We start from the raw sequence: 11,958 nt of genomic DNA on the forward strand, positions 1-11,958 counted from the left end.
TTTAATTAAATAATTAATATTTTAATTTAACATATATTTTTTTATCTGTTATATTCTCTCATGCGACAAAGAAAATTATGATGAATTACTCATTATGAACGTTATGTGCTAATATCTCTATATAGAAACGATTTTTTTTTAAATATATGAACAAATGGAAAATATTCAATTCTTTTCGTATCTTATCAAATATTATTTAGTAGTAAATATTATTAAAAATAATAAACAGAAAAATGCAAGAAAGAATAGATTTTCAGTATAATTAAAATTCAGAAATTTAATGTCTACTAATTTCACACATAATCACTACAACAGTGCATTCTATTCATTATATTAATGTGTTATTACAAATATATTGATATGATTATTACATAATTTTGTCATTACAAATATTAAGCATTTCATGCTATATTATGTGCATATTTTGTAGCAATTTTTTGTACAAACCAAGTAATTTTAACGAAGATAGCGCGTTTAATCGATCTTATTGTATTTTTATCAAATATATAATTTGTAAAACGCAATAAAAAAGAGACGCGATATCTGCATTCTATTTATAAATAGATGCATTAAATACATTTTTTGCATAATGTTGTGCAGTTTTTTCTTTAATGACGTGCATTTGTATGTTAGAAATCTGTTTAATATGACCGTAACTGTCGCGTTATTGATCTGTATTAGCGATACTCTGAGGACGTAGCACAGAACAGAACCAGAAATCGTGGATATACGAAACTTATCTCATTGTCAGTTACCTACTGAGAAATTTTCTAGAAATGGCAATGTAGTTCGATACCTATATTTTGAGGATATAGAGGCGTTTCAAACACACAAGTATAGATTACGCGCTAAAGAAAGAACGTCGGTGACAATGCGTTGATGGCAAAGTCAAGGTAAAGAAAAAGAAAAATAGTCTCTCTTTTTCTCTTTCTCATATTCGCTTCTTTAGAATTTGAACTTTACGCTCAGTTCTACTCATGGTGTTTATTATAACCAAGTATATGTTTCTTTTTTTAGTGGATGTGAAAAAAAATCTAATACAAATTTTTAATATGGCGGCCTGGTATAATTTCAAATAATCTTTTATTAATAAGATCTAAAGTGCATAGAAGTCTGTGTTTCATTCTGATTATACCCATTCTCATCCTATTTTCGCTCTCGACAAGCAGCCGAGAAGATTTATGAGGACAGTTCCTAAGAAGGTAAACAAATTTACTGTTTCATTTATTGTCACAAACCGGTCTGGTTCTGAGCAATTTTTTATAATAAGGAACATATTTTTTTTATCGGATAATATATATAAATTTATTAAAAATTAAAATAAATTAAAATTATAAAATATATAACTTAGATTTTAATTATTCTATTTACAAGTGGAATAAAAATTTTTTATTTTTTTCTCTTTCTTTGACTATATATGTTCTTATTTTCTTTTATATAATAGAATACGAATAGAAAATTTTATAATAAAAACAATGTTTGTCCCGATAATTTTATGTGACGGTTACAATCAACTAATATTTGTATCATACTGCAATACTCAGTCGTTGTTGAAAGTTTTGTTGAGAAGCCGAGATTTTAACCATTGATAAAATTCCACTTCTTGTGCAAGAACTTTTCTTAAGGATGCATCTTTAATTCGTAATTTTAAAGCTACCGAAGTGGGCAAATTCTCTTTCGATCCTATGTATAAGAAATGGAATAATGTAATATAATAATAATGAAGAAAAAGACGATGCTATCGATATAAAATATTACAACGGCAAAAATATTTACACAAATACTTACGAAATTGATTATAGATATTAATAGCACCATTAAAAAAATAGGGAAACTCGATTGCAAGCGCGTTTAGCGATTCCTCCATATAATCCAATATCCCAACAACGGGATACCATCGAATAACATTTACTTTAGCGCGTTCTAACGCCCACGTGTTGTTTCGCTCCCTGGAGAAAGACAACATAATATGCACAACATAAAAATCGATAATATCTCTCTTATTTTTTTTGTAAAAATGCTTATCTTTTTTAATCAACATTAAGATAAATTAACAGAGAAATGTGCACACAAAAAAATATTACATAAAATTATTGGACTTACATGCAGCGTGGTTCCTGTCCACAAAAATGAGGTATAGCTCCGTGATAATACATGCTTTCTTTTCCTTTCCTATATTAGAATCATATTAAGTAATATATTGCGCGTTATTATAATATATAATATTCTTTAATATATTTTCTCCCTCTCTTTTTCTCCTTAAAAATATACAACTTTTAAGAATGAAAAATTATAATTATACCATTGCCAAATTCGTGGATCTAAAGGATCTCTCACTAAAGATATAAAAGTAGGTCCTTGACGCCCAACTGCCGAGAAATTTAGAAACTTTACGTCTCCATCAAAAGTTAAGGGAATAGCTTCTTGTCTGATGATATTTATAACTTCTTCCATTAATAACTCCTGCAAAATTAAGGACATCTTATAATTATAATAGAAACAAATTGATTTGCATTTGAATTTGCAAATTTTGTAAAACTAATTATAAAGAAAAATATGTGTTAATTAGTTGCAAAAGATTTATTAATAATGTCAAGATTTGAATAAATTGCTAAAACTTGAAAATTTTTTCCAGAGACAGAAAGAGAGAGAGAAAGAACAGCTAACCTGTCGTACAGCTGATAAAAATTCGTAATCACTCGGTGGTAGACGTATATGTTTAAAAGCGTTATATCCTTGTAAACGTTGCAGAATCAATACTATCAATTCGGCGCCTGTACCAGGTATGCGTGTCAGCATAAGAACGTGCTTGTATTTGTATGGTATGTCACCCAATTCGGCAAGAGAAGGTGTGACATATCGATGCGTCTGTTTGAGATATTTGGAATAATCGTATTATAAATCATTATTTTGCAACATGAACAAAAGTGAATTTTTTAACTCTTGAATTGTTTTTAGGTGAGAGAGAAAGAAATTATTTACATATATTCGATTTTATAGTGATTGAAATAATAGAAGACACTTGACGATGGGCTTTCGTTGCATCATGCTTATTGTTAGACTCGTGGAGAATGCATTCTCTCTGTGTTATGCTATTATGCAAACATAAGTCATCCCTAACATTTCCGAAAGTTGCATTCCGCTGCTTTGGAGCGCTCAATAATTAGATGCAAAATTAAATCAAGATATATTCTGTAATATACGCCTTAATTCGGCGTGCACTTAAAAATAAGCGTATACTCGTTCTTTAAGATTGAGTAAACATTCTCTTGACGATAAATGTTCAGGATAAAATTTTTCTACAAATGCAAAATTGAATACGGTTTGCAATCGGCGAATTGATTTTACTTAATCGACATTATGTAATTTCACCTGACGGCGAGTGATCCATCGATTATCGGCACGTGACCCATCGTATTTTTTGAATGAGCTACGTTTTTCGGTAACACTCGCGAGCTCAAGCAGATCCGTAGACGACCTCGCGTTCAAAGCGATAAAAACCATTGTCAGACACATTGAAAGCAATAATAGAAAACCGCGATTCCGACGCATTTTTTTATTTTTAATTGATTTAATTGATTTAATACGTTTTACGTAAATTATCGAGATTGAGATTACTTGTTGCTGAGTAACTGCGAGGAGAATGTTAGTGGGTCAGACTCCGCAAACTGTGTGATCCCCACATCTTCGCCGTAGCCTACGACCCCCACCTGATCGGTTGATTAGGTGAACCGCAACATTTCACTTTCCAATGCATATTGTACGAAACATCTTGATCGCGTATAACCTTCTAGAAATTTCTTTCTCATTCTAATATTGAATAATATTAATTATACAAGCTGAAGTATCGATTGAATAATCGAATGTCTCAACAAAAACTCAGGAAATAACAATTATCTTTTTATTTATTTATATATTTTAAAGATATAATCGATGACGTTTTTGACAATCGCATCATAAAGTTGCTTATCCGGTGATTATTTTTATGCATTCATGCGACGTAGTGATCTTTATTCGATCCACGACAAAAAGTGGAAAGGAGAAATACTCCTATTCGACTGAAAACTAATAAGAATCATTTGACATTAGGATATCGCGCGTTTGAAAGTGATCACGGACACCGCGCCGCGAATCAAACGGCGCAGCCGGTGCCGAGACCGGCCGGTACGGTGGCGCGGCTGTCCACGTGTTTACACGCTCTTGGCTATCTCTACTACCTACCTACGATGAGTCTATATTTGTAAACACACGAGAGCAACGAGTAAGATGGATGTATACGAGTCGCGTAAAAAAGATTGGGAGGATTTGGAAGTGTCGCGTGAGGAATTGGAAAATATAACCGAGTGCCTGAAGAAAGAGGAATTCCGCAAGTTGTTGATCGAATACGCGGAGGAGGTGACCGATCCGGATAACAAGAAGATCTACGAGAAGGAGATCACACAGCTCGAAAAGGAACGGGGCGTTGATGTGACATTCGTTAACCCGGAGCCCGGTTACGTCATAAAAACCAGCGTGAACGGCGATAAGAAGTGTTTCCTTAACATCAGCAAGAACGCAGTCGTCGGACGACCCACCAGTCAACCCTCATACGAACAGGGCCACCGTGGTCTACAGTGGTCTATTCCGTATACGTTGATACCACCACGCGATGACTTTGACAAGAAGAACGCGCGCTGCATGGTGTTCGATGTGGTCTTTCATCCGGACACCATCTACTTGGCGTCCAAGAATCCCCGATTCCGCGAGATCGTCAATAATACGGCGATGGACGGTGTAGAAAATAATTTTAAGGTTCATATTCACTTAAGGTAGTGCTACATTTTTATTTTGATAACATATTATGTTACATATGTTTTCTGTGCATTTTGCTAGGTGAAATTGGACAGGAAGAATTTGAAATTCCCCAAGATCAACTTTAAAGGTATAACTCATCCCACAGTGATCAGAAAACCATCAAAAGACCTACCGAAGGAATCGCTGGATATAGAGCCAGAAATTTATCAGAAGTTAATGTCAGGCTACGACGAAAGTCGCGAGAAACAGTTAAGAAAGAATGAGGAAAAACCACAACGTGTTCCACCAGTTACTACTTATTACAAGAATAAAGAGCATGAACTAATAGATGAAAAATATGCTATTCCTAAATTTTTTGTAAAACACCAATTTGATGTGGAAATGGAAGATTTTATTTTAAGTAAAGATGCAAAGATGTATGCTACAATTCCAAAAAAGTTTGTGGTTACTATAGATCTGCCTTTATTGAAAAGTGCTAGCGATGCAACACTTGATATACATGAACAATCTCTTACCTTGAAAAGTGAGAAGCCTGCAAAGTATTTGCTAGAACTTCCATTACCATATCCTGTAGATGGGGATAATGGAAATGCTAAATTTGATGCAAAATATAAAAAATTAATTGTAACTTTACCAGTTATTCGGCCCTTAATACCAATGGATAGCACAGATAGGCCAGATAGCGGAGTTGATAGTGATCAGAGTAGTCCTCTACCAATAGCATCGAAAGATGATGAAAAGAGTTTACCCAAAATAGAATTAGTGAAAGAGTATGAAAATGTGTGTAAAAATTTAAAATATGATAAAACAAGTGATGTAATAGATAAGTGCGAAGATACTGCCTTGCGGACTTGTAATATGACAGAAATCATCGATGCATTTATGAATCCTAATATTAAATACAATTTTCCTCCATATGCTTGTAATATTTACAATGATCAGTTAGCCATTACGATAAATGTAAAAAATGTGAATCCCGATGAAATATGTCACAAAATTTTAGATAATAATGCAGGAATACATATCTTGCTGACATCTATAGGTGCTGGATTTTTTCCGCAATATTATTCATTATGTCTTAAAATAGGAGATGGCTGTGTTGAGCCAGAAAGTTTTATAATTGAACCATGGGACAATAACGTCGTGTTTACCATAACAGTGCAAGATATTGAGAATGTAACACACTATTTTATTGGCGTGGACATGGAATTTATGGAAGCAAAAGATCTCCCTACTACAGCATCATTTACAAACAAGTTTAAGGAATTAATGGTATAAAACACATTAACTATACATATTAACATATATTTATAAAAAAATGGGATAGTTATATTAAAAATAACAAATTAAATATTTTTATATAGGCTTATACGAAAGATGAACTCCAAGGGGAAAGACAATTATCTGTACAGCCACAAGGTGATAGCATTGTTATAGATATTTGTCCAAATCAGCAGGATTCTGATGATGACGAAGAGCAGGAAAACGCAAAAGAGGTAAAACGACAGCCAGAGGAAATGCATACCATTGAAAAAGCCAGATCAATTTCGGAAAGCAGCGGAGATGAATTGACAAGCAGCAATGGCAGTGTGAGATATTCGAAAGGAATATTAAAATCACATCGTACCCGTAATTTTTCGCGTTCTATGTCCGAGTCGAGTGCCGACGAAAATAGCCTTCCTGCATCGTGTACAGATTATCATTACGATTTCATACACGATGTTAATTCCGAATCGGATTGTTCCAGTTTAAAAAAGACTGTACGATTTAATGATGTAGTTTCACGACAATTATATAGGTAATGCAGAGAAATCAATAATTATCTTCTCAACTAGAAATTATATTAATAAACTCGTTTGTGTAATTCAATTATAATTTTTCTTAGGTCCAATTCGAGTATTCTTGGACAGCGAAAAAAGAATCAACGTAAATTGCGGAACAAGAAACGCGCGTATGATCGCCGAATGAGCGAAAGCGAGAATTCTGAAACCGAAGAGCGAGACAAATACAAGACACATTATAAACGTTCTCCGAACGAGGAAACTTCGGAGATTGTAAAACCTATACTTACTCGAGACAAACATTCGCAACAACAAAGAACCGCTAATATCGAAATCGTGAACTCAAAAACGGATGATAAACATTCTTTGCATCACCGTAGCAAATCTAGCTGCGAGGAAAAACTCATCGAAAATATTCAAGGCGACGCCTCGAATAATGCAACAAAGGATGCAGTTCAATTGGAATTTAAGAATGATTTGATATTTGACCTCGATATGTAGATTTAGATACAACACGAGGTAATTATGCATAATATTGTGATTACATATATAAAACTAGTAGTATCAGGGTTTAGTATCAAAACAACTACTTAGATGGGATTTTATTTTTTAGTACGTTATTAGTATAGAGGGCTAAACAACTAAGAAAGCATTAAGTCGAATCAAAATTGTTAATATATCTTTAAACAATTGACTTATATTAGTAGTAAATATAGTTAAAACTAACTTAAATCAGTTTATTAAATTTTTGCTTAATACATAAAATGTATAGCAAACCTTAGAAAATGACTGAATTAAGATACATTGATGGCGATATGTGAGATCACGATATTTTAAATCGGAATTTTTAAAAGTTACAGCTGATTGAATTGTCACCGAATCAATTTAATGATTCATCTGAGAAAAAGTATATATTCCCTTTTTATGCTTGTTGAATATTACTGCCGCACAATATATGTGATCTTTACGCAGATAATACTCGATTAAATCAAGAATAGATAAAATGATAAATTGTACATATTTTATATTAGAAATCCATATAAAATTTTAATTGAGATTATATCATGTGCATTTACGCAAAAGTATATTCAGTCCGCATAAAACCAAGTGTTTCACATTATATGCACGAATACGCAGACGCATTGCAGCAAACGCTTGTTAAAGGATTGTGACACATATATATGGTGATAAAAATGAATATGATTCTCTTTCGACTATTGCTAATTATGTGGCGTAGACTTTTTGGTGCCTAATTATCTAAGTCATTATATTGTGAAATTATCGAAAGTCATCTATTTTAAAAAATATTTGTAATTCAATGATACACGTCGCAAAATTAAGATGTTTATCAATTTTATATATTATATATTGATATTTTGTAATTATATAAATGTACATAAGTTATTTCGATCGGATAATTGAGAGAGATACAATGAAATATTTACATATCTGCGCTCTTGTTAGCATGTTCCATTCCTATATTATATACTGCGCTTAAGGATTTTTGCTCCGATGAGCAATCCACATATATAAATCAACAAGATATTTACGTCAAAACAATATATTCCTGTAATAGTATAACACAAAGATGGAATAAACAAAATGTTTTTACAGGAGAGATACTATCTCTTCGCTTTATTAAATTGATCATAAATTAAATATATTATTTAAAAAAGGATTCAAATATGATTTGAAAATCTTAGTATAAATATCTTTTTCATTTTTGAGACATATATATATTTATTTATAATTAATTCCGTATCTTATACACATACATAATATTGTTATTAATTTATAAATTAATTATTACATTTTTTCTAAATTTATCGCTGCGTGAAAATATCAATCTCGGATATCAGAAGCGAATTGGTTTTTCAAATTAACCCGATTTAGAATAGATGGGGAATACGTCGATCGTATGTCACGGTGAAGATGTATTTGCGAAAGATCGGGAGACGGCTGTCAGGTCGTGCAAAGCTGTGACACAACGTGAAAAGCAAAATCGTAGGGCAACGACGATACGACGAACGAGGTGAAACGTGTGTGATCGAAAAGTAGGACGCGGCCCACGCGGCGGAAACAACCGGGCCGAGCCACGGTTCGAGACCATCGATCCCGCTACTTGCGGGGGGTTGTAAGGTCGTTAAACTCCGCAGTATACCTATCTATCTCTTTCGCCGCATCGCCGTGTTTCTCCCGTATTATTCCTATTGATGGTCCCATTAGGAGAGAAAGAAAAAGAAAGAGAAAGAGATTTGATACGGTCACCCACGCAAATATTCTAATTTCGTGCGATTGCAATCCCGTCAGATGTATCGTTGTTATGATTGCGGATTTGCTTTAATTAGATAGTCCACTGCCACTCGATGATAACGGGGAAACGGCACAAAAAGAAAGGCAATTTTAAGGCTTAACGAACAGCCTTTGTTATATACTACGAGACGATAATACATTCAACCATATGACAAAATATCGCATGCATGAATCTCTTATTAATTTTTTTTTTTTTTTATTTACAAATTATATTGCATGTATATGCGTGTGGCAAATTATTAACTAATAATAACATTCTACGTTATTTTCTTCAGCATATTCTGGATGATTAAGCCGAGAGTCGATGAGCTTTTAGTTCTGATCGCGAAAAATCGACTATCTCTATTAGCATCCGTTTCTTCTCTTCCCGGTCAGTTTTGCGATAAATCTAAGACACAATGCTTCGAAAATTGTTTATCCGAGAAAGTTCTTCTCGTCACGAATCCATGTTTACGTAACTTCTCGTTTCAAATGCGACTTGAACAATAGTAAGAGTATTTGCTCGATAATCCGTAGAGAGTAACCAAAGAATAGACACAGCGAGAAGGGTGCAATACCCGAATACTGATTAACAACACATGATTGTGCAAAATACACGGGGATCAAGGGTGGTAGGCCTGGCATCAGGTCGATAAGTCCACCCCTTAAGGTTCAGAAAGTCGGTGGCCTGCCGGTGCCGGGGATGCGAGGGTGCACGAGAGAGGAGGACTGGGAGAGGGTAGAAGCAAGTGTACCCCGTTTGGTGCCGCGGTTACGGCCGGCACGACATCGGCAATGCGGCAGCCGACCGGCTTTTAACGTCGCTCTGTCCGTCGGCCAGTCGTTGCACCTGGCACCATTCGCTGGTGAACATACATCTATACATCAGATGGAACGGGGCGGCGATATTAAGGACGCCGCGGTCGCTCTCCGCGTAACACGGTTTCGAGATCGGGCACACACGATGGCAATATCGATGGCTCTCGCGCTAACAAAGATAAAGACCGACGATGAACGATTGTTATACGCGTTATCTGTAGCACGCTACTTCACAGGGAGGACTACGATAACGAAGAGATAGCGATAAGAACGAAATTGAAAGCATAAAAAAGCATTTAATTTTTCTTACATGTTCTGTTTTTCTTTTTAATTTTTTTTTAAATTTGTAATATTCTCATATTACCGTTCATGTGATACTTTCGTATAATAATTCCGTTTCCCAGTTAATCCAACCAGTAACTAGCGATTAATTTTGTTATCTCTCATCCGGACGGCGCCAAACGCTGCGCATACTTCTAACTTAATTCGTTAAACTAATCTATTTCGCGCTGAAACCGCTAATTTTAATGGAATCTAAATATATATTTATCCTCTCGGAATGTAAACGCTATTCATCGCTCTACGATCGTATGCGATAATGCGTAATTGTGCGTAGACAGACATATCTCCTTTACGCTATTCGCGTAAATGCGCGCTTTGATTTATTTACTGTCATTCTGTAGACAAATGATGCGATTGTCGACGATTTTATGTGGCCATCGCTCTATTTTCCGAAATCTCACGCAACCTTTTATATCGCTTCTTCCTTTACCTCTCTGTCTTCGCTCGTGAATAATGTATAAGATTCCAGCGTATTTGTTCGTATTATCGCTTCGGCGATTTGAAATTTATGATATCTAATTGCACGGAAAAATTTTATGTTCAAAAGGGAGAATTTTTTTCCAAGAATATTCACAGTTTCCAAAACAATATTTTAATATTATTTAAGAAAATTATGAATTATTACCAATAAATTTTGATTCTCTTCTATATAAGCACACATATTTTACTAATAGGACACGATTATTAATATCAACGATATGTATAATCGAAACAAAATCATTGATCTATAAATATGGTTAGCAATTAAGCTGCGAAAACTATGGCACGTAAAAGTATATAACAGATTTATCAGATATATTGCGAGAGAGGTGAGAATGAGCGATCGTAAAAGAGAAGACAGAGGCGACAATTAAAACTACGAGCAATTCGTAAAAGGTGAAACTCGTTAACATCACAGCCTTTCGTGCCAATGACTTTTTATCCATTCAATGTTAAAGCGAGCATGCTATGCTTTCTGTTCCATTTTTTACCCTCGGCTTTCTCGTTTTCACCTTCGTATCTGTCTACAGAGATGTCCTCTTGAAATAATAGAGAATATCGATTATGTGGACCCTTAGTGCTTAATAACCACATACTGCGAGTACGCTATACTGTTCAGATAATTCACTGACACTGACGATTTTCCCATACTTTCTGAGAGTTTTATATATATATATTTTTTTTTTTTTTTTTTTTTTTTTTTATTATTATTATTAGTAGCCTCTCGTGTCGGAATATTCGTTTGACATATTTGTTAAGAATTTAAAAAAAATTAAAGTCACATCACAAAAAGAACTAATTGGAAACGTTCCACGTGCAATCTCGTGATAAACAATTTTTTTAGCTTTTGTAGACATGACGATGTAAAATGTGTAATTGAAAAAAATTACACGATGCACAATTTAATTTAAAATATTGAGTCAATACTTTATCGCATTATTGTAAAATCTTTTAATTTTCGCGCGACGTCCCCTTCACGAAGAAACTAAAAATTGTACAAGCATGAGAAGTATGGAAATGACAAGCGGGATAAAAGACGGAGTGAAATTACTACAGGTGTTTATTTTATCGCTTCTGGCGTAACCCCTCTGCAAAATACTTTGCGAAAGACGTACCGTACGCCGATATACCTCGCTTTGGCGGTGTGACGGGAACGCAGCTTTTAAAATTAGGTCGCAGCTTTGTAATCGCGATGTAGCCGAAGGTATTCTTAGACCAGCGGGGTTGTGTAGTCAAGCGTGTAGCCGGTTGCTTCGTAAAAATTCGATTTGACGTATCATCTGACGTGACGGCGTTTGGCGATGCATCATCCGCGAAACGATGTAGGAGAATAAACAACTGAACGGATAAACATCCATTTCTTCGAGTAACGACACTACCAATTGCCATCGTTCTTAATTAACTCAAATATCCCGATTTTGTTATTGATAACGGATATCGCGCGCGATAC

At 34.4% G+C, this 11,958-nt stretch overlaps 2 protein-coding genes across 2 annotated transcripts; one reads left to right on the plus strand and one right to left on the minus strand.

The window, feature by feature from the left end:
- Nucleotides 1-537: 537 nt before the first annotated feature.
- Nucleotides 538-8,181, plus strand: Nop17l (Nop17 like). The gene is made up of 7 exons (XM_070308051.1): nucleotides 538-893; nucleotides 1,018-1,202; nucleotides 2,636-2,783; nucleotides 4,090-4,791; nucleotides 4,873-6,066; nucleotides 6,159-6,592; nucleotides 6,680-8,181. The coding sequence occupies exons 4-7, from the start codon at nucleotides 4,267-4,269 to the stop codon at nucleotides 7,074-7,076; spliced, it is 2,550 nt and encodes an 849-aa protein (XP_070164152.1). The 5' UTR covers nucleotides 538-893; nucleotides 1,018-1,202; nucleotides 2,636-2,783; nucleotides 4,090-4,266; the 3' UTR covers nucleotides 7,077-8,181.
- LOC138939841 (uronyl 2-sulfotransferase) lies at nucleotides 1,541-3,599 on the minus strand. The gene is made up of 6 exons (XM_070308071.1): nucleotides 3,373-3,599; nucleotides 2,668-2,868; nucleotides 2,303-2,463; nucleotides 2,104-2,172; nucleotides 1,789-1,949; nucleotides 1,541-1,683 (listed from the first exon to the last, which is right to left on the minus strand). The coding sequence occupies exons 1-6, from the start codon at nucleotides 3,550-3,552 to the stop codon at nucleotides 1,541-1,543; spliced, it is 915 nt and encodes a 304-aa protein (XP_070164172.1). The 5' UTR covers nucleotides 3,553-3,599.
- Nucleotides 8,182-11,958: the final 3,777 nt, after the last annotated feature.

Source organism: Polyergus mexicanus, unplaced genomic scaffold, assembly GCF_030449975.1.
Source record: "Polyergus mexicanus isolate NDT 795.1 unplaced genomic scaffold, iyPolMexi1.0 SCAF_15, whole genome shotgun sequence".
In the NCBI taxonomy this organism is placed as follows: domain Eukaryota; kingdom Metazoa; phylum Arthropoda; class Insecta; order Hymenoptera; family Formicidae; genus Polyergus; species Polyergus mexicanus.

What these genes read in the sequence shown, in the direction of transcription:
- LOC138939841 (XM_070308071.1), bottom strand. Translation starts at nt 3,552, where the DNA reads ATGCGTCGGAATCGCGGTTTTCTATTATTGCTTTCAATGTGTCTGACA. An exon ending in TTTTATCAGCTGTACGACAG is followed by an intron (nt 2,464 to 2,667) that starts GTTAGCTGTTCT and finishes TTAATTTTGCAG; the next exon opens with GAGTTATTAATGGAAGAAGT. An exon ending in GGACAGGAACCACGCTGCAT is followed by an intron (nt 1,950 to 2,103) that starts GTAAGTCCAATA and finishes GTCTTTCTCCAG; the next exon opens with GGAGCGAAACAACACGTGGG.
- Nop17l (XM_070308051.1), top strand. Translation starts at nt 4,267, where the DNA reads ATGGATGTATACGAGTCGCGTAAAAAAGATTGGGAGGATTTGGAAGTG. An exon ending in ACAAGTTTAAGGAATTAATG is followed by an intron (nt 6,067 to 6,158) that starts GTATAAAACACA and finishes ATTTTTATATAG; the next exon opens with GCTTATACGAAAGATGAACT. An exon ending in GTTTCACGACAATTATATAG is followed by an intron (nt 6,593 to 6,679) that starts GTAATGCAGAGA and finishes AATTTTTCTTAG; the next exon opens with GTCCAATTCGAGTATTCTTG.